The sequence below is a fragment of the Nannobrachium achirus genome (genome assembly GCF_963921795.1).
Source record: "Nannobrachium achirus genome assembly, chromosome: 21".
Classification (NCBI taxonomy): domain Eukaryota; kingdom Metazoa; phylum Chordata; class Actinopteri; order Myctophiformes; family Myctophidae; genus Nannobrachium; species Nannobrachium achirus.
The window spans coordinates 35,925,056-35,952,011 of record NC_137828.1 but is presented as its reverse complement, the minus strand read 5'-3'; the positions used below and the strand labels follow the sequence as shown (position 1 = coordinate 35,952,011).

Below are 26,956 nucleotides of genomic sequence, written 5' to 3'. Positions count from 1 at the left end.
TGAATTTAAGGGTTAGGATGATTTTGAAATGTAGACTATCTGCAGTGAAATCTCAGCCCTGCACAAATCAAACTTACTGCATTGGTTATGGGTCATCAACCCAAAAATATATTTTTGCTACGGACTTACAAAAGGAGTGGTCAATAATATTACCATGAATAAAATACTAAATGTATATTAGTCCAGTAGACATGATGGAGAACACATGCTGTGTTGATGCACATGCTGTTTTTAAAGAGGGAGAGTGGTTAGTCATCCCTTTGAACTTTATTTTATAGTAGGAAAGTAGGAAAGCTGAGAGGGAAGGTGTGCAATTTATAATCCATTTTGAAAAGATGCTTTAAAAGTCAAGTGTATTATTGTTATTATTTCCATGGCCATCTCTGAACCTTTTATTACTTCCTTACCTCAAATTTTTCCAAAGTGATAGCTTTGAACTTTTCAAAGCACTAAAGGCAATTAGAGAAGAATTGTCATATTGACATCATCCACATTATTCATTTGCTTTAAAAACCTGGGTTCTTTATTAGAGTGTTAATGTCAAAGGGCATTTGAGAAACGCAGCTCTTAAACTGTTCAGATTGCCTTGGAAGACATGTTTTGGTATGGTTCTCTGCAATGGAGTTTCTGGGCGTACTGGCACCAGTGGCCAGTGGTTCTCAAAGTTCAGGGGTCCTTGAGCGGGTATTAAGAGGAGAAAGTGGTACAGTCAGCTGGGGCATTAAGGCCACTGTGGCCTCAGGTCATGACATTTTTTGAAGGGGCACAAGGCCAAACTGAGGGGCAAGGACGGCCATGGCCTTCATGGCCTCCCTGAAATTCCTGCCCTGGTGGGCACTGTTAAGTTAAATAAAAAAGGCCAAGTATTTAGTTGAATACACAATGCGCAGCACTCTATAATTCCATGGAGAAACATTGGGCGGGGAGGTGGTGCTCAATTACCAGCATAGCCTTTAACGGTATGCAAATGTTGCCACATGGTGGGAAGGGAACCCAATTTTCAATTAGACTAGTTCTAAGCATGGTTAATAAATAATGTATTACATTTGTCTCCCCATTCCCTTGTTCTAGTGAAGTGCTTTGGGGAGTGTAATTAGTGATACATAATTATGCTACTTCTTATCAGGAAAAGTAAGTCACTTTCAATCAGGTGAGCCTTTGATTATTTTTGATGCCCACACAGCAGCTTATCATACAGCAGTCTTATTAGCAAGTTCGTATCGGTCCTCATGTACTACAGATCCCTCTAAAAAAATTAAAATATTGTGTAAAGGTTCTTCTGTAATATAATTAAAAAACAATGACTTTCAGATATTCTAGATACATTGCGCATGCAATAAAATATTCAAAACCTTTGTTTGAATTTTGATGGCATACAGTTCATGAAAATCTAAATTCTGCTAAAAAAGATCACTGAAAACAAGGATTTATAAAACAAAAATGCCAACCTTCTGAAGTCCGAGTTGCTTGAAATCAGTGTGAAGTTTCCGCAGTCAGTGATGATTTGGGGTGCTATGGCATCTGCTGCTTTTCTACACAATATGCACATCTTTTGAGAGGATCTGTATTATGCAACACACCATGAATAACAGATATGGGAAAAATATAAGTTTGTTAATTTATTGTCAGTGCAGGTTCATGCAGTTCCGTAGAACATGCTAGATGGCGCCATTGATGTTCCCTTATTATTACCCATATAATATTTTTGCACATGACAATCAAGTATGTTTTGCCACTAGTCTACAATTTTTGATTCCCATTGAGAAAATATGGAGAGAAATGGTGTTAACTTGTGATGGCATTTATTCAGTCAATAAACAATGCAACAGTTTCAGTGTAATCAAGATTATAGATGTCAACCTTATTTGTTACATTCATGACAAAATGATTGGAATAGAAACGATATGTTTTCACTTTAAAGTTTAAACAATCACTCAGCTGCAAAATAAAACAAGGTATTTTCACTTACAAAAGTTGATTCATTTCCTCAAATCCTCTGCCTTACCTTTTAAGGCAGCTTAAGGCAACATCCTTGTCATATACTGTGTTGACATGCTACACATCAGAACCACATGCAGACCCCATAGGTGATCATTGATCAACTTCTTAAAAACAAAACTTGTAACAGAATGAACTTAGATACTATTGGATAGGATACATTATCATTGTACAAAATGGAAGTAAAACAAACAGTTTAATATACTGTATATATCAACATAATTAACGTTATAGCTTATTACCTCTGCCCTCCAAGAAGTATAAATTTACGATAGAAATGTGTTGTTACAACTCTCAGAATATTTACATTCTTAATACGTTTCAGGAGTGGCCATGTTACCGACAAGAACTACCGACAAGGAAAGCATGTTCCAAAATTGTATCTTCAGCCTAATTTATAGTCTGCAGCATGACGGTATCGATCAACAAAACTATCCAGTTTTCAAGGTAAAAGATGGTATGCGTTCTTTGGTCTTTGTTTGAAGCTGTGACTCATCGTTGTGGTCGGGCAGTAACCTCGTATCTCCTCATTACGTTTTAGTTTTTTTTTTTTTTTTTTACTCGGAATTTAATGCCCTACAGTATGTTGTCATACTACAGCATCACACAAAAGTAGCAAAAATGGCCGTTCGACCCACAAGATGAACTGTTTTAAAGTGAACGTTTGTCTCGGTTGTTAGACCCCACGTCTAACCGATGAAAAGTATTAAAGGACAACTTTGTTTTTTTTACAACAAGGGTTCATATTTTAGATTGTAATTAGAGAAAAGAAAAGATGAGTGTTACATGTTTTTTTTATTTACTGCTTTCTATCGTTTTATCCATTTTAGCGATTTTGATTTCAGTGGGAGCTAAATATGTCTTTTTAGACACAATAAGTCCGCGATTTCTTTACTATTAACACATTGGATGCCATTATTAAATCCATGTAACTTACCGGTGCGCGTGCGTGTCCATTGTGCGCACGAACGGTGCCGTGCATGATGGCCGCACATGTGGTCTTTAGCATGGAGAAGAAAAAATTAGCATAGGAGAGAGACGTTGGAGGAGAAACAGGGCTGTGAATGGATCCCAGATGAATGGGTCTGTGAGGAAATGGAGTGAATAGCAACGCGCGGCTGCTATGCATGATGGGATATGGAGTCGTTTTGCTCACCAGCCGCGGCAGGGGAACCTGTTTACCTGGTAACCAGGTAAGACGTCTTAAGGGGGAACTCGCAGCCAAAGTGTTAACAGTAACACTAGCCCTACTAGACCCCATAAGTCACATCTGCCCATGGAAGATTGCGGTGCATCTTGGGAATGGGCTTATTGTGTCTAAAAAGCCATATAGCCACTTGTAAACATGCCCCCACCCACTGAAATCAAAATCATTAAAATTGCTAAAACGATAGAAAGCAGTAACTGAAAACATTTAATTATCTAATTACAATCTAAACTATGGACACTTGTTGTAAAAAAAACAAAGTTGTCCTTTAACAACAACTACTGTACATTGGATCCAATGAACACAGGTTCCTGAAAGGTACAGTATGCGTCTTGGACATACGAGGTTTCTGCCCGACAGCAGCATCACGCTCCTTGTTCATGTGGTCGACGCAGTGGCCAGACCTTGTGCTTGTGTTGTCTTCTCTGTTGAAGTCCACGTGACAGCTGTTGCTAAAGTGTGGCTTCAGCTGTACCTGCTGCTTCCACTATGTCTGGAGGTGCTGCCACTGGAGGAACGGTAGGACCTACAGAACAGGGTTAGAATCACATCACATTTAGGACATTTAAAAAAAGAAAATATATATGGGAGAAGCTGGTAAACATGAAGCAGAGCCTTGAAACCGGTTGCAGGACAGAAATTAAAACAAAATCGGGAAATAGATTTTTGATGGATGCATGCTACAAACAGTATACTCATTGTTGTGAGCTGCTTATAATGCTGATTGGCATATTTATTTGTAGTGTTAGACCTTATTTGTCTATTTTAAACTTTCATTCAGTGCTTGCACTTGTATTTGTATACAGACTAAAGGAAAAACACTCCCTTTTTTCGCAACACCCGACCTGACCAATTAACATAAATTGTCTGCCTGAACCCGGTCCAAGCGTGTCGGGTCCTGTCGGGCTTGTGATGAAATTGAGAACTCTTAAATGCAACATTGTGGTAGCTTTAAGGATAAAACATGCTATGTGACTCTGGCCCATCACGGTGAGAAGAGTGAAGGGAAAAAAGAAGAGGTGAGACCTGCCACCTGCGCGATGTCTGCAAAGCTTCACCAGGGAGCACTACGTCTTACCTGGAGCGGCGCTCTGAGCTCCTGTAGCTGTCACTCCGCCTGCGCCCTCGTCTTCTGCTCACACTCCGGCTACAACTCCGACTGGAGTAGCTGCCATAGGACTTCGACCTGCATTACCATACAGCCGGATGACAAGGCTACTGTTATTCAGGGGAAATATTACCAAAATAGCTTTTTAATTTACATTTTTTTAACCTAGTTTTAATACAAGCAGCCATGGAACATTGGTACATTTGTATCATTAAGATGCATCAATGATTTATCTAATGACTTGTTTAAAGTTACAATCATAACGTTTTAGTGAATAAAACATAGTTATTCATCAGAAAGCAGCACGTGCCCGCACACGCAAGACTGTTCCCATAAGCCATCCAATGCAGTGTGCCAACTAAAATACTTTAAATCAAACATAAACTACAAGGAATATTTGTGCGCACGTGTGGCATTAAAATAGCGTTCCACCCCCAGATGTTAATACAATATAACTTAAAAAGTAGGGGGGGAAAAGTCACACAATCTGGCTCCATATGCAGTGATTTATTTGATTGATGTTTCAGCCTGTTGCCCTTCCTCAGAATCAACACATTTGGATTCTGAGGAAGACCATAACAGGCCAAAACGCCAATCGCCAAGAGTGTACGAACCTCCCCCCCCCGGGCGAGGTTTGCTACCGGGTTGTCCGACCGGGCAAAAAGTGTGCATTTTGATTTGTGTCTTTAGCCTACTTGAACAGGGCTAGAGTGTTCCGTTTCTCTCTCTCTCTCTCCCCCAAGTCCCTCTCTCCCACCACACACACACACACTAGTTATAATTCAAAATCACAGGATGCAACCCGTTTGGAATCTCAAGTAAAGTAACATACCGGTACCTCATTGTGCGAACGTGAAGTGAATGCTATGGAGAAACAAGTCTTTATGAGTTCTTTAGATGAGTTCGCAACTGGCAATAACAAACCTAGCCCAGCCTCCCCTGACCCTTCTTTGTATTTACCTACTGTATATATTTTTTGCACTGTTTATTCTATTTTTATTTACTTTTTCTTTTACAATATCTACTGCATAGTACTGTGTTCTATCCGTCTGTCATTCAATGTTATATGAGATACTTCAATGGTTTCCTGTGTAAATAAGCCAAGTGCTTTCCTAGGATCTCCTTTTAGTTGACCTTGTACCAGTGAACTGTACCGTCATGAAACTGTCCCTTTTGCTATGCAAACTTCTAATAAAGTCTTCAATCAATCAAACAGTTTTCTCAATCCCCCAAAACAGACTACTCCTGCTGCGCGGGGGGGTGGTGGGGGGGGCGGGGGGATATCAGCTCTGATTAACCCATTTAGGCCTAGGATTATTGACTGATTTAACTACTGAAAAATAGCAGATATGCTGCTATTTTTGAAAAATCAAGATTTTTTTTTTGCAAGTATTTGAATATATCTATTTAAAAGCGAATATTTGTAACTCAAATATTTGCTTCTGGGGGTCCCTGGAACAACATATTTTGAGATGGGGGTCCGCGGCCAAATACATGTAATTTCGGGGGTCCTTGACATGAAAAGGTTTGAGAACAACATGATTTAGAAGAAGGATTTAGAAGTCGGGTCAAAGCTCGGGTCAAAGATGTTCAAAGACTTGCACACATTTTCACGATTTTTCAAAAATAGCAGATCTACAAGCTCACAGCGCGATCTGCTATTTTTCAATAGTTAAAGCATAAAATCATGGTTAAAGTGGTTAAAATCTAACGCGACTCGGGCGCGTTCCAGGTATTTGAGAGTTAAATACAAAATTCACCTCATGACATACCTGTAAGAAGTATTTATCTCATATCTCAGTCTACTTTCAGACTACCTCCACATAGAGAAACCTTCCTGCATTTTGGATGGAATGCTGAGTCTTAAGAAGTTATGAGGTTGGATATGATGAAAAATGGCGGATATAAATAGACTTAAAGAAAAGAAAGAAATGCCCCAAAACAAAACTTATTTCTGTTTCAGTAATAGGACAATTTAATCATGAGTGCGTCAGACAAACCTTTTGTTTTGGGAGCAACAGCGTTGCAGACAGTTCTTTTTTTAGACAGACCAAGATGTTTTTCTTCACACCTGCATGTGCAGGAGGTTCTACCTTTTTGGTTATAAATAGAAACTAAATTGTCATGTTTGCTAGGGAGGTACTGTATTGCACCTTGCAAAATCTCTGAGAGGCTTACTTAAGTCATGGAGGTACATGTCCTTACAGAACTTTAAAAACAGACTAATATTGCAACAAACAGTGGTTAAGTCATTGTGTGATTGCTCCATTTCTTAACATCATAAATGTAGGTAATAGTCCATGACACAGATTTCAATGTGGTTATTCTTGTAAGTAAATTGACGTCAGATTAAGGGTGTCAATGTAAACCATCGCTGTATATAAAATGCACAAATAAAAAGGAGTTTTACAGACCTGGATCTCCTTCGTCGACCATAGGAGTGACCTCTGGAATGGCTTCGGCTGTACGTCCGACTGTTGGGAACGAAATCATTACAGTTCAGCCCTGCATTTCTGGACATCGTAACACAATATCATACAAAGTTACATTAAAGCATTCATGATCCAGTTAGGAGGATAGCAGAGAGGATCACTGCTTTGGATGGTGTGCTACAATTCCCCAAAAAACAACTAAAAAGGGGGGAACACACTGCCCCAAAGGACAGGCGAGACTTAGGAGTGTGTGTGTGTATACGATATGGATGTTGATCGTTAAGATTGGACCGTCCTGTAACAGAGCGTTCTCTGATCTCTGATCTCCTGTGATTTCAAACACCTTTCCTGCTTACAGCATCTGTGAACACGACACTGACACTATGAGCCAGCTCCAAGGGCATTGTTCTGTCACACTGACAGCACGTTCAATTAATGGATGAATGAAAAGAATGGATTTCTCCTGTGGGATCAATAGATATCCATCCATGGGAAAAAAGGGTTTCAGGTTGTACCTGTGACTCCTGTAGCTGCGGTACGTGCTGCTGCGAGAGCGCGTCCTTCCCCTGCCACGTCTTCTACCACGACTTCTGCTTCGACTCCTAAAAAATAAAAATAAAAACCTCACAAACTGCTATTCTCAGAATTAAACTAAAAATGTTTTTGTGACACAAATTCAAAAAATAAAGTTCCTAATCTGTCAAAATTTAAATAGCCTTACTACATGAAATAACATGATCCATATCATACATTCCACACAGTACGCATTTAGGAAGATCATAGTGGCTGACACTCTGTGGAATGTATGGAACAAAAGAAAAAAACGATGATGATTCCAAACTCTAACCTGGAAGAGTAGCTGGAACTACTCCTGGACTTGCTGTAAGATCGGGACCGCCCTCTGGACCGGGACCGGTGGCTGGACACGGAGCGGGACTTCCTCGTGGAGCGCGTTCGGGACTCGCCCCTGGTCCCCGACGCCGTGGGGGACCTCTCCTCACTGGAGCTGTCCTGGTTCCTAGGCCTCTGGTTGAGCCGCGCCGTCTTACGGACCTCGTCGAACAGGGATCCTGGTCGGACGCGGCTTTTGCTCTTGATCTCCATTCTGACACTCTGGGACTTAGCGGTCTGGTTCTCTGCGAGTCTAGCGCTCTTTATGGTGATCGGCGGCAGACTCACCGATGGGAAAGCCAACGTTCCCTTCAGAGGCCTCCATTTCATGTCGATGGCGGCTTTGCCCAGGCCTGCTTCATCTTGCTGTCCAACGGCTGCTGTCACTGAGGCGGCAAGTGGTACAGATTGCAGTTCTTTGTTCTGCGTCTGACAGACAGAATCACCATCCTTGCTCATCTTACTTGGAGAGATAGAGGTAGTTTTTAGGTTGAGTTCGGAGTGTTTGTTGAAAGGATTGTCAGTAACACTAGGGTCAACGATCGTCTCAGTGTCATGTTCTGGGGTGCATATATCCATATCGTCATAGGACTCCGCCTGATCGCGAACAATGGGCAGGCTAGGACTGTTCACACTATTTCTGTTAGATGACTGCCTTTCTGAATCAGCTGGTTTTGGGTTTTCTCTTTTGTGAGATTCGGTCTGTACTGAACTGCTCTGGTTGGGAGGAGTATAACTTGAGCCATTTTTATCTGGGCCATCATCAACAGGGGATCGGTTCTGCCTTTCTTTGGTGATTCCAGCATGGCTGTCTGTCCCTTTTAAAAGCTTCAGTTCGAGACGTTTCTCTTTTTGGGATTCATCTTCATCTTCTTCCTCTCCAAACTCTAAAGGTGGCTGCCAGTGAAAGGTTTCTTTTAATTTCTGATGTTTAGATCTCTTCGCCTTGTCTTTGGTGCGACGATGAGACCCAGATTTTGACTCCCCTCTCCTCTTGTGTTTATGCTTCCGTTTGGCTTTTTTCTTGCTCTTATGTCTCTCTGCCTCTGTGACCTTCTCAGGACTCTTCTCTGATTGGCTAAGGGCAGTGGCATTCCTAGGAGCATGAACTCTGTCTGATGCTGCAGTCTTTCTGCTAGTCTCATGTTCAGACTCTGAGCTAGCCTCCCCCTCCTCTTTTTCAGAGATGGCTGCTGCCTTGCTTGGCACCTTCTCACCGTCACTTTCAGAATCCCACCCCACATGGGCAGAAAATCTCTTATCACAAGGTTCACTAATTTGAGCTGCAGTTTTCTGTTTTCTTGACAGGCTATTGGTACTGCTCACTTGACTAGCTTTATCGCTGTCCCATTCTGTCTTCAACTCTTCTAAAGGCAACGGGTCATGATGTTTTGCCCCCTGAACCTGAGGGCTGGCCTGCTCTTTCAACTGCCCCAATGAGCCACCTCCCTTGGAACGATTCAGACTAGAACTATGGTCGCTGTTTGTGCCATCCTCTGACTCCAAGTGGGGATCTTGACCAGCGGGAATTGAAATGTACTTATCCAAGTTTTTTATCCTTCTCAGAGAGCTGTAGTATTTTTTCCACTGCTTGTCCAATGGCGTCTTTTTAGCACTGCCTTTATTGTGCCTCTTTTCAGAGCCTGAGCGGCTGTAGGAGGATGACCTACTATCATATAGGCGAGGGGACCTGGACCTGGAGGCACTTCTACTCCTGGAGCGACTGTACGAACGGCTCCTGGAGGACCTGCTCTGTGACCTCCTGGTGGGCCTGTGGGTCTTGTTGGGGTCACCATATCCAGCTTGGGAGTCCCCTGAGAGGCCAGCGGATGTGACCAAAGTCTTCATGTTGTCAGTAGAACCAATACCTGCTTGACTAGTGGATGTCAAGGCGGCTGAGGCCGGCTTTGCCTTTATTTCTGGAATATGGACGTAGGTCGACTTCCAGGGCTTCTGGCCTGGTTTCCAGCGCGATGGTGGAGGACTGTCACTCAGTGGCATCACAGGGACACTTTCTGGTACGGGAACAGTAGGGAGTCTCGAGACAGGTGTGCTTTTGTCTGTTACTTGGACCGGGGCCTGAGGCTTTGGCTTGCTTGCCTTTCTGCTTCTTGGGGATCTGGACAGATTCCTCCGCCTGGATCGTGACAAAGACCTGGATCTGTACCTAGATCTTGTCCTGGACCTAGACCGTGAAGGAGAATAGGTCTGAGATCTGGACCTGGACCTAGACACAGACCGACTTCTAGAACGGTAAGGACTCCTGGATCTTGAGTAGGACCTGGACCTCCTATGAGATCTGGATCGGCTGGCGGTGTAGGACCTGGAATAGGACCGCGACTCTCTCGAGGACAGCGAGGACCGCCGTCTCCTGCTGGCGGTTGAGTGTCGATGACTAGAGGTTGAATGAGATAGAGAGCGGGATCTTCTGGTCTTTGACCTCTTCCTGGAAGAGACTGATCTTTCACCCTCCGACAGGTGAGGCTCAGGGTGTTTGTCCTTTGTGCTCTTCTTGCTGCGCTTGCGTTTTTTTGCCTTCTTCTTGCGTTTGGCTTTTTTCTTCTCTTTTTTGGGAGGGCGCTGCGGACTGGACCTCTCAGAGCTGTGGTCTGAAGAGTGTTCCGGTGACTGGGACCACGCAGAGTCACTTCCGTCGTCCCATCGGCTTGAAGAGCGGTCATTCAATCTGTCAAAAACAATAAGAAGTCAAACTAACAAACTACTATAGAACGTTTAAATACTGAATCACTTTGTCATCGTCATCTTTCACATGAAACCATTAACATTTACAATTTTGCCAAGTTAAATTGAAAAAAGATTTGTGAATATGTGAATGCACAGGAAATCATTGTTTCTGTTATTGTTTCTGTATTAAAAGATCCCCATTAGAGACACATGAATGAGCGCCTAGACTTCCTGAACATAGCAAATACAAAACAGACATGCAAAAAAAAGAAGAAATATAACACTTGTGTGAACTGAGCGGTGGAGGCTGCGTGTGTGTGTGTGCGTGCGTGTGTATGTGTGAATTTGAGTGTGAGGCTACATACAGACAGACAGACAGACAGACACGCACGCATACACACACAGCCACGTATAGGAGACGGTGTGACCACGGCTCAAAAAAACAAACAAAAAAACAATATCAATATAAAAAGAGAAAATAACACAAAAAGACACATTAACATTGCAAAATCAAATAAAAAAGTCCAGTCAAATTATAAATGACAGCTACTTGGCAGTAGAAAAAGATGAGATATTACAAAATGTAATTGCGCAATTCACGTCACGGCAACCACACTTGCAATTTTCCAATGACATCTTCCTAGTTCAACATGTCATACTTACTTGTCTCCTTTGCTCCATCGCTCCAGGCTGGGAGGCTGATAAACCTGGGTTCTCTTCATCTCCTCCTTCCAGTGCGGCGGGGTCTCACTGCTCCCCCGCTCCTCCGCCGAGGCAGAGCGGGATTTAGACCTCGTGGGAGTGTGGTATCTCTGCAGAAAGAGAGAGAGAGAGAGAAACAAACAAAACAGATTAAAATGTTTAACACAAATTGTCAGACCATTATCTCACGCACCACAAAAGGTAATCAAGGTTGCGATAATTTGCAGACTGCCTTGTTTTTCCTAAGGGGTTGTGTGATTATGGGATAGAATTTCACAATGCAAGTTAAGTGGCAGGTACATGTACCTAAGGCAGGAGAACATGGTGAAAATTGCTGTGTAGACAAAAACTATGACGAAACTTTTTGGCCGACTACCTTTTTTCATGCATGAAAACTAAATAAAAACTAAGCTATGATGACTAAAACTAAAATACGAACTAAAATGTTTGCCTACAAAATCAACTGTAGTCATTTTCAGATGACCAAAACATGACTAAAACTAAATGTCATTTTATTCAAACGACTACGACTAAACTAAATCAAAATTAGCTGTAAAAAATGTATAATTGCAATCTACAAACGAGTTTGTAGAGCTGCTATTTTTGCCAAATGTTCTATTTTAGGCAGTTTTTGTAGAACGTTCGCCATGACATGGCCAGAGTATAGAGATGCTAGGGTTCAAGTGGTTAAGCTGAACGTGCAAAAATGTAATCAACAGTCTTTGATTGCAGTTTGGAGACCATACCATTGTTCCCCTGCCTTTCATCTTCCGTCCAGATTTAGTGACTGCTGGTTTCATGTCACTTGGAAGAGATGATTCTTCTTGATTGGCTCTGAAAAGATCAAGTTGAACTTTTAATGGGGTTATGTGATGGCCACGGAGAATACTCAATTCTGATTGCCAGAAGCTGTAAATGTATTTACAGATAACTGCACACTGCAGTCTTGTCATGCATAGTGAAACTGTTTTACTGTATTATTTGACCTACAGTAACATTAACTTAGAAACAAGTCATAAAATACATGGATTCCAATACAAAGTTCAACCATTTGGGGAAAATAAAACCTGTGTTCATGAATTTCGGCTCAGTTTGTACTATTACCAGTACTATTCTCCCCTTGCTGGAGTAGTAAGGCGACATATATTTCAACCGTACTGGCCCAACATATGAATACGGTTATATTTTAATCGTTGGTAAATGGCCATGGTATACTGGAATTGTATACAGTAAGTGGAATTCTGAGTTGTGTGATTATTAGACAAACTCCCATCTCCAGTTTAGCGTTGTAATTATTAACCTCCATATTGTGCATTTACAGTAGTTTGAGAACCACAACCACTCATACCTTACATGTACTAGGCGTAAATAAAAGCAGGTCTATAACCAAATTACTTACTACTTAATGGTACATTTGTATGATGAAGCAGGGCTTTGCTTTACCAAAAGACGTACACATTTGCAACTTGGAGATACAAGGTTTCTGCCCGACAGTAACGATAATTTAGTGATTATGTTGCGAGGAAAACATTGAGATAATAGCCATTTTGGTTAGAACTGATTGAAAATAACTTTGTACTCCAAGTTTAAAATGATACTAAATATTTTTTCAAGTGTCCAAATAAATCCCAAATATTATCAAATTATCTCGCAGCCTGGACAGCCGTCGCGGCACCCCAAAGTGCCCCATCACCCACTTTGAAAACCCCTGGTCTAGGCACTCATTCATGTGTCTCTAATGGGGATCTTTATTACATCTAAAAGAAAAAAGAACTCACGTCTCTGGCTTCTCTTCCTGAGCTGGCATGTCTCGTCTCAGTAGGAAGCGGTTCTCTGGCACGGGAGGGATCTCTTCTGGCCGAACAACAGGCTTCCCTCTCTTCACACCTTGCTCCTTCTCTCCATCTTCTTCACACTCTTCCTCTGCCATCTCTCGCTTCACGGGACTGTGGGAGAACATTTGTTTTGGTAATTAGTTTGCTTATAACCGAAATGACCTCAAATTTATTCTATTTTATTTTTTACAAAATATCGTTGATAACATTGGTAACCAGTGCCACTGTCTAGATTCTAGAAGGCATCGGACAGGCTCTAATATTGCAGTGCAATTGAACAATTCCGTTACGGTTTGACAACCATCAACAATGATCAAATCACCTTTGAACAGAAGGTGCGTCGTCATTGTGCTTCTCCCTCTTCGACACTCTCCTTTTCTTTCTGCTCCGCTTGCTCTTGCCATGCTTCTTATGCTTGCGATGTTGGTGCTTTTCCTCCGATTGGCTTTCGGACTCGGTGGAAGAGGAGGATTGAGAGGACCTCTTGTGGGAGTCGACGGATGACTCTGCTGAATGGGGAGTTCTTTTCCTCTTGCCTTCGAGTACTGAAGTAAAACAACAGCATGCATGTCAGCTCACACAACTATTCAGTAAGGTTGACTTTTTCTTTAAAAACGTCAAAGCTCTTGGCTTTGAAGTTTGATTCAGGGAAACGTTGCAGAGTTAAAGCAGCACTATGTTGTTTGGAGCGGGTCCGCGTCAATATGCAGACGGGCCGGTATGCCGACGAACTAAACCTAACCTTAACCTCAGTAAAACTATGCCTAAACCTAACCCTAACCTCAGTAACCGTGACGGGGGTGAGTAACTAACCTGCCGACGCTGGTGAGTTCCTACTCGGAACAACGGACCGGCGGAACAATGAGCTGACCCCGTTTGGAGCATTGCATCAGTGGCCAGTTTGGACACAAATAACATGGCAGCCTCTTTAACTTCATTACCCAAGAGTCTCTGCAAGCATATTCGGTTTAGACTCGCTACGATTGGCCAGTCTTCGCTTTGAATGGCAGATCTAACTTGGTGACGTGGGAAATGCCAGGATGAAACTCATTGTCTACCCTATACATAGTAAATTAGTAGTACAGCCAAGCCCCTAGCAGGGACCCCCTGAGTCTATACAGAAGGATGATTATTGCTTAAACAATTTTGTGGGACATAATATGCTATATAGTTGTTAAAACGTTACATCGTGCTGCTTTAAAACTGCCAATAATACAGTCATGCTGTGTGTCTTTGTGACCTATAAGCACACCTAAAAGGTGATGAAAAGTTCAAACGCTTGGGAGTCATTCTCAGGGTGGGATTACATGGCACCACAAGAGAGGCTTCGTCCTGCCACATTAGAGGCAATGAAAAGCGGTTCTGTTAAGAGTTGGAAAGGCAGTAGCCAGCTCAGCTCCACACAGAGATAGCATCAGTGACCCTTGTTAAATAGCAGATCGAGTTACGTGCCCTGTTCTAATGCCAGGCGCAATGTCAGCAGATAAATGCCGTCCTCTTACGGAATCAACACAAAAAATGACCTAGTTAGGTTGATAGGCAACACACACACACACACACACACACACACACACACACACACACACACACACACACACACACACACACACACACACACACACACACACACACACACACACACACACACACACACACACACACACACACACACACACACACACACACGTACCATACCAGAAAAAGTCTTCAACAGAGCTGTGGTTCCCTTCAGGCTGGGCTACACTAGTTAAGATTGGAAAAATCCCATTTGTCCAACGTCCCAGGATTTTTGTGTTATCCTTCAAACCAGGGGTCTTCAATGTTTTTCAGGCCAAGGACCCCTTAGGTGAGAGAGAGATGAAACAGGGACCCCCACTACATCAAATGAAACCAGTTAAAGCCTCAATACTATTTTTTCCCCTCTAGACCAAACCTCTTTGCCAAAAATAGTCGATCTACGAGCTCACAAGTCACAACGCCTCGCAGCTGCTGTTTTCGGCTACTGTTCCCCTCTGAAAAGTGATGCTAGGGTTCAAGTGTTTAATGTAAAAATAAAACCACAAAGATTTGGTGCCCCCCCCCCTGTAGTAACTCTGATAACCTCCTGTTGAAGACTTTAAATTGCTTTAAACAATCATTGTAAACCTCAGTACAAATTGCAAACTGATAAATAAAGTATTCAGTCAATCTATCAATGAAGATTTCAAGATTATTTACGGATGACAGCCTAGTAGAGCCTACCATCCTTAGCAGACTTGGTGATCAGTTGTCCACAGTCGACCACTCTCACGTCGGCGTAAGGCCTGCTAGAAGAGTCGGCCTTCAGGCCCTCGATCTTCTTTATCACCTCGAACCCGGAGATGACCAGTCCAAAGACCACATGGACTCTGCAGTGGGAAAGAGCAGTGGTTTTCGAGCACTATAGAGTTGAGGCATTGCATTTTGTATAACACGGTTCTATTGTGAAAATATATTATTATATTATTTTCACAATTTCGGCATCTAATGTTTGACAGTTTGGCCAATGTCTAATTTGTTATTTTAGATGTATTAAAAAGTCCTTAAATTGTCACTTTGGAGATACACTTAAAGGGGCACTCCACCACTTTTCAACCTATGTTCATATAATTGGTCCTCACTCAAAAATAGCTTTTCTCTTTTTTTTTTTTTTTTTTTCCTCAAAGGAGGGCTGTGGGCAGGTCATAAACCCATAGTCTTGTGACATCATCGATTGCCAATCCATCTTAAAGAAACTGCAGGCTTTCTATTCCTGAAAAGTTGCAATTTTAAAGTGGAAGCCATTGTTCTCGCGATAATAAAAATCTAAATATATTTTTCCAAAATATTGATTAATTTTTTTTTTGGAAAATGATGTCACAAGACGATGGATTCTGAACTTCCCACAGCTCTCCAAGGAGACTTGGACCGAGTAGAATTTCTTTTTGATGTTTTATCATGAACATTAGTGAGGACCTATTATATGAAGACAGGTTGAAAAGTGGTGAACTACTCCTTTAAACTTTTATGTTGGTTTGTTTACTGTTGAGTGAGAAAACAATGTTTCACATTAAGTTCATCATCTGGGGACCCCCAAAATAATTTGGGGACCCCCTGGGGGTCCCGACCCACAGGTTGAGACTCACTGGGATAGAGCAGTGGTTACCAAACGTTTAAGCCCAAGACCCAAAAGATCCCTGTGTCTGCCATGGCATTGGTCCGACATCTCATTGTTCCCATTAGTCAGAATCTGGTGATGTTAACCTGGTGAAAAATGCTATGCCTAAACCTAAACCCAACCTCAGTAAAACTATGCCTAAACCTAACCCAAACCTTAACCTCGGTAAAACTATGCCTAAACCTAACCCTAACTAAATTCAGACTAATGAGATGTAGGACTAATGAGGTTTCAGACTTATGGGCTGTCCCCACTTAAACCTACAAGCTCACAAATTATAAGAATGCAGTTAGGAAACATAAAAAATAAAAAAAAAGTTCTGTGTCACTTCTGTGAAAGTGAATAAATTGGTAACATGTCCTCATTAACCATTAATTACTGATTCATTAATTACGTTTTCATCCCTGATCAAGGTCATTTACCCATCTAGATGAGGCGCCATCTTCGTGGTGCTGTTTGAAGAATAGCCGGTCATTAATTCAGCCAGTTGGGGTCAACCGAGGGCAGTGATTGGGTCATATATATATATATTAAAAAAAAGGAAAAAGATAGGGGGTGAGTAAAGCAAGATAATTTAACTCATTGTTACTACCATGGAGTTTAGCTTTACTGGATAAACATTTCCCTAAAGGGACATAATTCATGGCCTTATTGTCCATGATTGATACAACAAAAAAACTAAACAAAATGTGTAATTTTACTGTTTTGTGGAAGGATAATTGGACAGAGCAGAGAGCAGCGAATCCCTGTGTGTAAATCAGAGTAAATTAATAAATACACACTGAACAATGGATACTGGAAATGATCTACTCAATATCGGATTCTGCAACGTGTGCAGTCCGAGTACCTAGCAGCTACAGTAGATCCATCACCACATTTTTGGTGATGTAGTTTAGTTATGCTGATCCTGTTGTACTGATATGGGAGGCCTGGAAAGTGTGGTTGAATTAGATGTGACAGCTGTAAACATTGGTGAATAATATCATTTATATATCCAAAAGTGTCCAACCTATTATGTCGGGCTGGGCAATTAACCGAAAATATATCAAAAATGGTATTTAGAATAGATAATGAATTTATAACCCAACAACCCAGAAGCAAGGTTTTTTAATATATATATATTTTTTTTATATTTTTGGTGTATATCAACAAATCTACACGAAAACAATAAATGCAAATATATATATATATACGGTATAGATTTATAATGCATAATCGACTAAATTGTACCATTGTACAACAACGTATAATACAGGGTTAATGGTATTCTTTTTTTACATTTAATATTTAATATTAGCTTGAAATAATAGTGATATTGATTTGAAGTCATATTGCCCAGCCTTGTACTAAAAAATGTGTTAACACAAGACTACTTAAAGATACAGATAGTCAGGAGAGAGAGAGGAAACACAGCCTTGGAGAGACACATTACCTTGGAAGGGCAGGATGCTAGAGTTTCTGCAAATGTTACACAAAAAACGGCAAGAGAAAGAATGTAACACATTTGTAGACAAAAATAATGAATCCATGTTTCTCTGCACTTTGAACTCTTAACTGCACACAGAGAGGGGTTGTTGACATTTCACACAGAATGTCAAATTCTACTCTGAGGAATCAAAATAGTTGAGGGGAGGAGAACAAAAAAAAGGACAAAATGTACAACATAAAACAAAAGTTTAAAAAAGGACTGGCTCACATGCACAAAAGGAAACCAATAATGCGCACAGTGACCTATACTGGTCAAATGTCCAGTTTAGTGAATGATACTCACATAAAGAACTGTGAACCGTTGGTGTCCTTCCCGCGGTTGGCCATCGACAACAGGAATGCTCTGTCGTGTTTGAGAATGAAGTTCTCGTCTGTTGGGAGGAGAGACAGAGGGGGGGTGTCTCAGGATGTGGCCGTTGAAGAATGATAAGGGATAATGTGGTGAGAGGCTGTGAGAGAAAAGGTTTTAAGTAAGCCTTGCCACTGCCTCACCCATCTGCCCACCCACCATGTTAACAATTTTGGAAAACCAAATTAGACAACCAACCATACACACGTGGATATGAAGAAAATTCATAAATAAATTTCAAATATTTATATTGAATGCAATGAACAATATTCATTACACCACCTAAATTACAGGCCTGAGCTGATTTGATGTGGTAATTCAAAACAAAAGCACTCGGTGGAGAGCCAATCACACTCATTATGCTTTTTTAAATGACCGGGAACAACACAGTAAGGATATACAGTGCTTAGCAGTAGCTTATTTCCATTGGATACCTTAATGGAATCTTGACAGCGGTCAGAGAAACCGCTATCCCACAATTTACAACGGTACAAGAAGGCCTGTAATTACATGTCAGAACAATCAACGTGAACATGCCTATGACACCATACAGTTAAAGTATTCAGTAAAACAAGGAGCCAAAGGATTTTGGCGTCTCAAAGTCATCAGAGAGCTCTATGAATGAAGACATCCATCTACTGTACACCAGGGCTAACATTTTAACCACATGATGACATTGTGTTACTGAACTGTGCACATCTCTTACCTTCTCATTTTGCAAAAGACCACACTCTATAAATAAAAGAATACGTTGAAAATTTTAGGCAGGAAGATTGGAGCTTTCAATAAAGAGAACGCCTACCCTCCATGCTGATTTGTATAAAAAACCCATTATTTTGGCAGGACTATAAGGCAGAACAAGACAATGGAAAAGGGAAAAGTCAGCAATGGGTATATTAGGCATATTTGCAGGAGGAAACCCATGCTTTAAAACTACAGACACATGCAACTGTACGCTCATGCAAAATTAGCTATGGTGGAGGTTCACGGATAATGTAAGGTATAGGTTTAAGAATTAACAATCCTTGCTGCTCATCACATACAGTATCACACAAACACTCCCGCTTACCTTCAAAGTAGCCCCCATATATGGATTCCCCTCCTCTTCCATTCCCTGCAGAGAGCAGGATTATTTTGTATCGTTACGTCTACGTCTTATATTGTTGCTGTTAGGTGTAAACCTTGTATGTCCAAATCCATTTATTTTCAGGAAATGGAAAAAATGTGTTCCAATTGATCCAATTATTTAGTCACAATCTCTTGTAAATACATTTTTCTTTGCTTAAATATTTATCAAACCCACAGACCGATTGAAGTAATTTCAACCTGGTGTCTCTAATTTGGTCATGTCATTATATTGTTTCACACATTTCCAGAACGGCTAAATTAGCCTTCTACAAACTCACAACAACATGTCACGCTGTGAGCTTGTACTGTTGATCAGAGTATAAAATAGGACATTAAGTTATAGAAAAACATAAAACGATGAAATACAGAGATACAATGTTTCTGCCTGACAGCAATGGGATGAGCAATTTTTTTTAATAAAAAATACAATTTCACAAAACAGAAACTGTACTTTAAAGGTATATTCAGTGATTGTATTTATTCAAATAAAAATATAATTGGTACATTTTCCATTCATTCTCCTCACTAGAATGTGTGCTGACCATATAAGGACTTCCACCATGGCCCGTGTTGCGAGCATAGCTAGATTTGGGTTTCAGAGGTAGCCAGCCAGTCCTCGACCAATCAGGGTAGAGTATGGCCGTAGTTATGTTATGATGTTTAGTTATGATGGTCAAAATAAAAGTTTTGAGAACCACAGTCGCTCTGAATTAAGAATGTCTGCTAAATGCCTAGATTGTAAACTACTGAACTCATAAAATGCCACAGTCTCGTAGTAAATCAGTATCATACATATCCTGAAGCTGGAGACGTAGGCCTACCGATATTCAGTGATTGGGTCTAATGATCAAAACGAGAACATTATAATGGTGTAAAAAATCTATAAAAAACTAAACATTTCCACGCTGTAAGGCCAGTAAGGAACAAGATGACCCCGGGCCACTTTCATTATCACTGAATACACCTTTAAGTATGGTCAGTCAGTCCCAACTCAAGTCACCTTGGTGACTTGTCACATTTATTATATTGTTCTCATGAAACCAGTCAAGAGTTCGGGATTAAATGACCGTTATTAGATGGTCATTATTTTAAAATGCAGGTTAACCTTCAGTGAAGTCCCCTCCCTGGATCATGAAGTTCTTTACAACTCTATGAAACGTGGAGCCTTTAAAGCAGAGCTTTTTCCCTGTGGCTTTGCCAGTTCCTTTCTCACCTGCAAAGAGAAGGGAGTTACTAGTAGTACAGCACAGAATAACCCACATGAAATATACCCCATTCTCAATTTTTTCAAGTGGGCCCTGATCCAGAAAAGGCTTAGAACCGTTGAAATACACAACAGGCCAGCATTTGTAGGTGTTTGAGTGTGTACAAGTAGCACCAGTAAAGAGCCTGCAGGTCTTATAGAACTCCTGCTCCTGCATGTTGCCACGTCGCCACAAACGGTTTATTCTAAACAATGCAATGAAACCACAGGTGGGTTGGAAGGGTTTTTAATAAACCAGACGACCCTGTTCAGGCATCCTCTTGTTAAGTCTGCAGAGGAGGAGAGGACTGTCGTTCATTAAAGAAGGAGGGGATCTTTCCCTGCTGGTCGAGTGTGTGTGGGGCCAGGATATTGGACCAAAGCTACCCTGACGCCCCAAGGTGTTTCACTTTGAATCAAAAAGGAGGCGTTTTCATGAGACAGACGTTGGAGTGCCCCAAGGTGTTTCACTTTGAATCAAAAAGGAGGCGTTTTCATGAGACAGACTTTGGAGTGCCTTCTGTGTACACAGAGGACTGACTGTGCAACAGCCAAGCTTAGGTTGCTAATGTACTGGGATTTTACATTGCTGGCCACAGCAGAGTTACAAGGGTTCGGTTTCCTTTGGCCCACGCCGAGTGCCCCCTAAAACTGACACGCTTTCACTGGGCCAGAGCAAAGTGACCACAGTAATGGTGTGTCATTGTAGGTGTGTGTGTGTGTGTGTGTGTTAACTTATGTGTGCACAGAGAGAGGGAACAGCCAGTCAGCCGTTTCCCAAATCTGCCCTTGACAGCCTCATGTTCACATCCACCAGGTGGGGTTGAAAAATGAGAGGGTGAATTGATCTGCCTTCTCTCCAGAGATGTATGGCCATCTCCAGTTAGTCCATCTCCACTACTCAGAACATCCTGTTTTGGACAGCAGCATGAACTACTGCATCTTGTAGCACTGACTAGCATTGACTGTTATGGACACTTTTGTTTGGGCACAGTATTGTATTGATAGTTGTGTTTTTTTTTCTTCAAGTTGGCTGTCTCACGTTGAGCATTGAAAGTTTTTTGACACTTTATGTATGTATTCGTTGTTCCCTTTCTTTGATGTGCCTTGCTCTTTACTGTACTCTGTTCTTTTTTATTCTTTTCATACTTTTCTGTAACTTGTACATAATCCTTTTACTGCTGTGCTGCCTCTGGGCGACTGATTTCTTCCCTTGGGATAATAAAGGTATCTATATCTATCATCTAGACTAGAGAGGGGGACCAGGGCTCTCCATCCATCCACTAACTTCTGCCTGCCTTCTCTCATGCTCCTATCCTCTGGAAGCTACAGGATAGCTTTTTTAAATATCCAACAATGATATTTATCAAAAATAGTGCAACTAGCATATCTACAAAGCTCATGACAACATGTTGCAGAGTTGTGAGCCTGTAAATTGGCTATTATTGTCATTTAACGAAGTATAAAATAGCGTATAAGAAATGCATTGATCCAGTCATTATTAAACAAAGACATTGGCAGTGTTTTGAGATGTGAACACCTCAGTTGGAGTTCTACTCACCAGTACACAAACAGAGGAAGTTTTTACTTGTCTTGGGACAAATATCTGAGTAAAGTTGAAAGACTATACGCCCAACTGTAAAAAGAAATGTGGAAAAAAAATGGTTACCATAGGAAGGATAGTGTAAACAGATTACTTGTAAAGAGAAATAGAGATGGTTGGAAGGAAGCATGAAGATGTCTTGCTGATTGGTACAATACTATACATTTGAAAAACATTGATTTGATAATGGTAAAACTAGGATGAATTTTAAATGGGCCATGGATACAACTACAGTACCTTGTTTATTAGTTATTCAGACAACAACATTATTATATTAACTTCCTGTTGTTTTTTCTAACACTTAATTAGAGGGATTCTGTGGTGAAAAAGAGATATAGAAGCACTGGCATGGGCAGTGGTGAATAATAAACAATGCTTAAGGGAGTTGGAGGGAGGGTAGGTTCATTGTATCCCACTGTGCCCAAACAAATTTAATTCTTTCAGACATAACAGCCACCAAAGTAGTTCTGGTTTTCATTTTAGGCCAGAAGAAATATGAACTACATGTTCCCTTCTTAGATAAATAGACAATATCAGACCCCTCTCGTAAAAGCAAACAACACACAATTGATAGCCAGGTTTTTTCACTTAATTTTGTATTCTTCTTTATCACACAATTGAACTCAGGCTCGCCATGTCACTAGTCCTTGTATAACACTTTCTTTGAGCTTTAAGTGTTAAGTCACAATATCTAACTACATAACTATCAATTTAAACATCTTCATTAAATAATATCTATTAAAGTCCTACAAATTCAATTCTCACAATTTCTGTGGAAAAAAACAAACAAAAAACTATTGTATGTGTACAATTAGGCATCGCTTACCTGGTTCTCTATTGAGCTCCACATCAAAGTAGCACTGAGGGCGGTCTTTAACTCCCATTGTGAACCAGGTCTGGATGACCTGAAAAGTAGAATGAGCAAAAAGTGGTATAAAGATTCAAGGCAGTCTTCCCTTAGTCCAGCGATGTGCAGCAAAACGGTTAGTTCATCTTCTCAGAGTGATGACAAGTACAAGGAAAAGTATAGTGGGAAGAGAAGTGGGCTGAAGTAGACTGTAGAGACAGACTAGAACAGGAAGGAGGGGAGGGAGAGAAAGAGTGGGAGAGCCCAGTCAAGCCTATGGGGAAAAGTACCAGCATGCAAATCCAGTCACAGCACAACTTCCTCCATGCATATTTTCCCTCTCTTACCATTGTCCCTCTGAACTATCAGAGACAGATGCCAGCTGATAAATGTCACTAGAGACCCTCCCCTCCGTCCCACACTACTAGTGGACGTGTTTACGATGTGGCAAAACTGGGGACGGACAGATGAGAACGCTTAGGATTTAAACGGAGGTGTCAAGGTCCTGCTAAACTAGGAAACCCTGTGAAACCGAAGATGCACTAGTACTAGTACATATTGTTCTGCAGCTGGCCCTAGTGTGAGGTTTACATGTGACAGATTCTATCATTATAGGGGAACTGGTTATTTCCACAATGCAGGGAGTGGACTTAACAACAGTCCTCCTCAGACAGCTGACAACATATATCTTTTGAGCCCTACAACCAGTAAGACTCCCTAATCGGGAGATAAGCGACCGTAGGTGGCTTATCTCCACAAATAGGGCAAAAATGTGTTTTTCCAAAATCTTCCTGGTCCATGTTGATGACATGAGTGTAGACATGCTGTGTAGTGATATTCGTGATTTTAGGGCAAAAACTGTAGGAGCAGTGTCCAAAAATGTGTTTTAAAAATCGGCCTGAAGGTGGCGCTAGAATAGGGCCATGTGAGAAATGAGGGGTGGGGTCTCCGCGTTGCCTTGGCGGACGAATAGGTACCGGCCCCGGCTCTCCCGGACGCTCCTAGCCCGAGTTACGGCATTTTATGTGCGCTGCAGTGGCAGGGGGTCCTCCACTGGGGGCGCCACCACTTTTGCATCCGTTCTGGAGCACCAGGAGTCGGTGGTCCCCGGGAATTCCCCGTGAGCAGCCCCGTTGGGGTGGTCATTTTTGCACATTTGGTCATTTTTTTACATCTGGGGGTCCCCCAGGGACCTGGGGGTCCCTGGGGCTCCGGGGGTCCTTGGAGGTTGTAGTTTGGCAGGCAAGGAGTGTGTGTGTAAAATCTGGCATGGATCGGGTGCGGAGATATAAGCAGGGAAAAAGTGTGACGTGTGACGGACTCACTGACTCACTCACTCACAGACAGCCTGTGGAGGTTTTGGTAGTAAATGCGACCTACGGTCGCAATAAAATGACAAAGCAACGTGTGGTCTAGACTAGGACTATTTGCTTATTCTGCTATAATACAACAAGACTAGTCTGCTAAAGTAATCAAGAGAAGACCAGTCTTGTTGACTCTCCTCTCCATTAGCCTACATACCAAACCGATCCTATGGAGCAATGAACAAGAACAGCAACAGTCATTGTTGAGAGAGAATACCTGAAAGGCTGTAAGGCAAATAGTTTAGAGGGTCTAGAATCTGGAGTTAGCAGAAAGACATGTGTTTCACAAGTGTATATCAGTCCATCACTTTTTTTTGTAACCTGAGAATGACCTATTTTACTGCTCAGCCACACTTTGTAACTCCCTTTAGGCGTTAGTTTAGTATCTATTAGTCTTCTAATAGTTGCAGGTATTTTGAAAGATAATCAAGTCAGGCTAGGGTTTTCTGTTTGATATTCAGGCGGGAGCCTGTAATTAAAGACCAGTGACAAAAATAGCACCAATGCACTGCACAATGCCATCTTATTTTGACTTGGTGTTGAGTCAGGTCAGGTATCTACTACAGGCGCCTATAAACGTACTTAATAATGTATACAATGACAGAATTGCATGAGATTTAAATCTATTTTCCACCATGGGTTACATCAGTGGTTCTCATCGTGGGGTCCAGAAACCCCTAGGGGTCCTAGGAGGGTTATAGGCCGGGGGGACCACAGGAAAACGTGTTCATATAAATATAACATCAAAATCAGTTATTCAAGTCAAATCTTGTCTGAGGCACAAATTCTTCTTCACATTGGGTTACATGCTGTCAGTGCTGCGTGATTACAGGTCCAACTGGGAAAGATGGATAACCACGCCCCGGACTCATTTTTGAAGCTTGTGATTGGCTGGACCGGACGTAGGGAGCGCTCCGTTGTAGTCACTTGGACCGCGCGAGGTGCACCAAAACCCAATTATCATGGCGTTTATCGTGCGCTTGCCCAGGCCTTACGGCCTGGGCATAAATATAACGATTGCATTCACCACGGCTTCGTAACTCCTGGCCCGCTCTTCGCGGCCACTCGCGCCTGCGGCGCTCGGGGGCGAAGAGCAGGACCAAGGTCCGCTGGCCTTCGCGCCGCTTGCAATGTCGTGGACAATAACTGTGAAAACGAGCGCTCTATGCCGTTTCCATCCATCTTTCCCAGTTGGATCCGTAATCACGCGTCAGTGCTGTGGCATAATAACTAAGCATCTGGGGCTGTATTAACTGTCCTAACTAAGCTGGATGCCATGGGCAAGGCATTGCCAGAGTGGAAACTAGCTGCAAATTGCAACACTAGATTTTTTTTAAATCGGATGAATCTAGGGTTGCAATACCTCCCATAGGCAGCCAATGCATCAAAACAGTTTTTTTTTTTTTTTTGCTATCTGATTGTATTAGATGACGTCAAACTCACCAACATTGGGGCTGTATGGAAAGCTTGGAGTATCCTCATTCTATCTGCAAAGTGTTTGTTTCATAAAAACCCAACATAGACATGTTATGACTTATGAGCTACTTTCTATCAATAAATTCAGTTCAGGTGATGTTTTCTAAGTGCTGGAGTTTGGAAGCGCTCGTGGGAAGTCACTCAGCAGTCCTGTGTACCAGCTGGTTCTAAATGTCACATTCATAGCCTAATGCAGGAGGCAGCGGGACATGGCGTTACGGAAGACGAGCGCTTCCGAAGTTCAACACTTAGAAAAAAGACAGGTCTTCTGGGATTTATTGACAGATATAACTCATAACATGTCTACGGCGGATTTTTATGAAATAAACACTTTGCAGATAGAAAGAGGATACTCCAAGCTTTCCATACAGCCCCAATATTGGTGAGTTTGACGTCGTTTAATACATTCAGATAGCTAATAACCGTTGATGCATTGGCTGCCTATGGGAGGTATTGCAACCCTAGATTCATCCGAGTTTAAAAAAAAATCTAGTGTTGCAATTTGCGGCTAAACTGTATTCCTTGCTTATTTTAGTTCGACAATAATCACCTTCAACTTTCAGGGGAAATGTCACCCACCCATCATGCTTTCGGTTTCTTTTAGACTGGTAGCTCGGGCTCGGCTTAAAATTCCATGCAATGATACCAAGTATCTCAGATGAAGATCAAAATATGCATACACTGTATCATCACTAATGTGATGATATGAAACCCACACGGCCTGAGCCCCCCAAAGCCCCAGGCCAGCAGCGATTAACAAGTATGGGTTTAGAATGGTTAGAATTCCCTTGTAGCACGGCTAGCCCAGCCCTGCAGCCAGGGCGAATGCATCCGTCGATCCGTGCAACTTTACCTCGCACACCACAGGAACTGGTAGAATCAAAAGGTCTGGTGCGCGTGTACGGGTTGATTATCAGTAACAGATTTAACTTGACGGTTTTTACACACATTTTCCATCACATCAACACTACAAGAGAGAGATGCATGCAGAATGCAGATAACTAGCAGCACGTAGCTCGATCCTTCCCTCCAACATGGTAGGGAGAGAGAGAGCTAGCAGGCATGCGATTGATGCGAACGTGTCCACAATAATGACATACTAAAAGGGGAGATAAAATCACTGTTCCCTAATGCCAGATTTTTGATGATAATGTATTTACCAACCTGTGTACAGTAGCTAGTAGCACGGCAGATAGCTACTGGTCACTCGCGGGTCGCTGTGGCAGCATGAAGGGACTGTCTGGTGTGATATACGCGGTGAGAATGAGAAACGAGGACACGAGTGTTACACCGAAATTGGTGACCTCTCGCTACTAGCCTGTCGGAGCTCGCCAAAGTAGCGAAATGTAAGCCTGGCACTGCAGGGGTGTCGCACCAAATTCTGAGTCCTGGGTACTTGAAAAATAGCACAAGCTCACAGTACTC

The 26,956-nt window shown here is 41.9% G+C and overlaps 1 protein-coding gene across 2 annotated transcripts; it reads right to left on the bottom strand.

Moving 5' to 3' along the window:
- Positions 1-1,805: 1,805 nt before the first annotated feature.
- nktr (natural killer cell triggering receptor) lies at positions 1,806-26,819 on the bottom strand. 2 transcript variants are annotated; one of them, XM_080752050.1, is made up of 17 exons: positions 26,696-26,819; positions 22,671-22,749; positions 21,803-21,877; positions 20,104-20,211; positions 18,940-18,984; positions 17,805-17,892; positions 16,456-16,485; positions 15,100-15,245; positions 13,181-13,403; positions 12,802-12,969; positions 11,770-11,857; positions 10,985-11,133; positions 7,593-10,322; positions 7,261-7,347; positions 6,728-6,787; positions 4,284-4,391; positions 1,806-3,731 (listed from the first exon to the last, which is right to left on the bottom strand). In XM_080752050.1, the coding sequence occupies exons 2-17, from the start codon at positions 22,726-22,728 to the stop codon at positions 3,671-3,673; spliced, it is 4,224 nt and encodes a 1,407-aa protein (XP_080608176.1). In that variant the 5' UTR covers positions 22,729-22,749; positions 26,696-26,819; the 3' UTR covers positions 1,806-3,670. The 2 variants fall into 2 exon arrangements, with proteins under 2 accessions (XP_080608176.1, XP_080608177.1); XM_080752051.1 differs by lacking the exons at positions 21,803-21,877; positions 22,671-22,749; positions 26,696-26,819 and adding an exon at positions 18,577-18,602 and having other exon boundaries at positions 20,104-20,157.
- Between the last annotated feature and the right edge of the window lie 137 nt (positions 26,820-26,956).

Coding starts and splice junctions, on each gene's coding strand:
- nktr (XM_080752050.1), bottom strand. CDS start 22,728: ATGGGAGTTAAAGACCGCCCTCAGTGCTACTTTGATGTGGAGCTCAAT. Junction 21,878..22,670: donor GGAGCTCAATAGAGAACCAG/GTAAGCGATGCC, acceptor TTCTTTTTACAG/TTGGGCGTATAGTCTTTCAA. Junction 11,858..12,801: donor CAGGAAGAGAAGCCAGAGAC/GTGAGTTCTTTT, acceptor TGATCTTTTCAG/AGCCAATCAAGAAGAATCAT.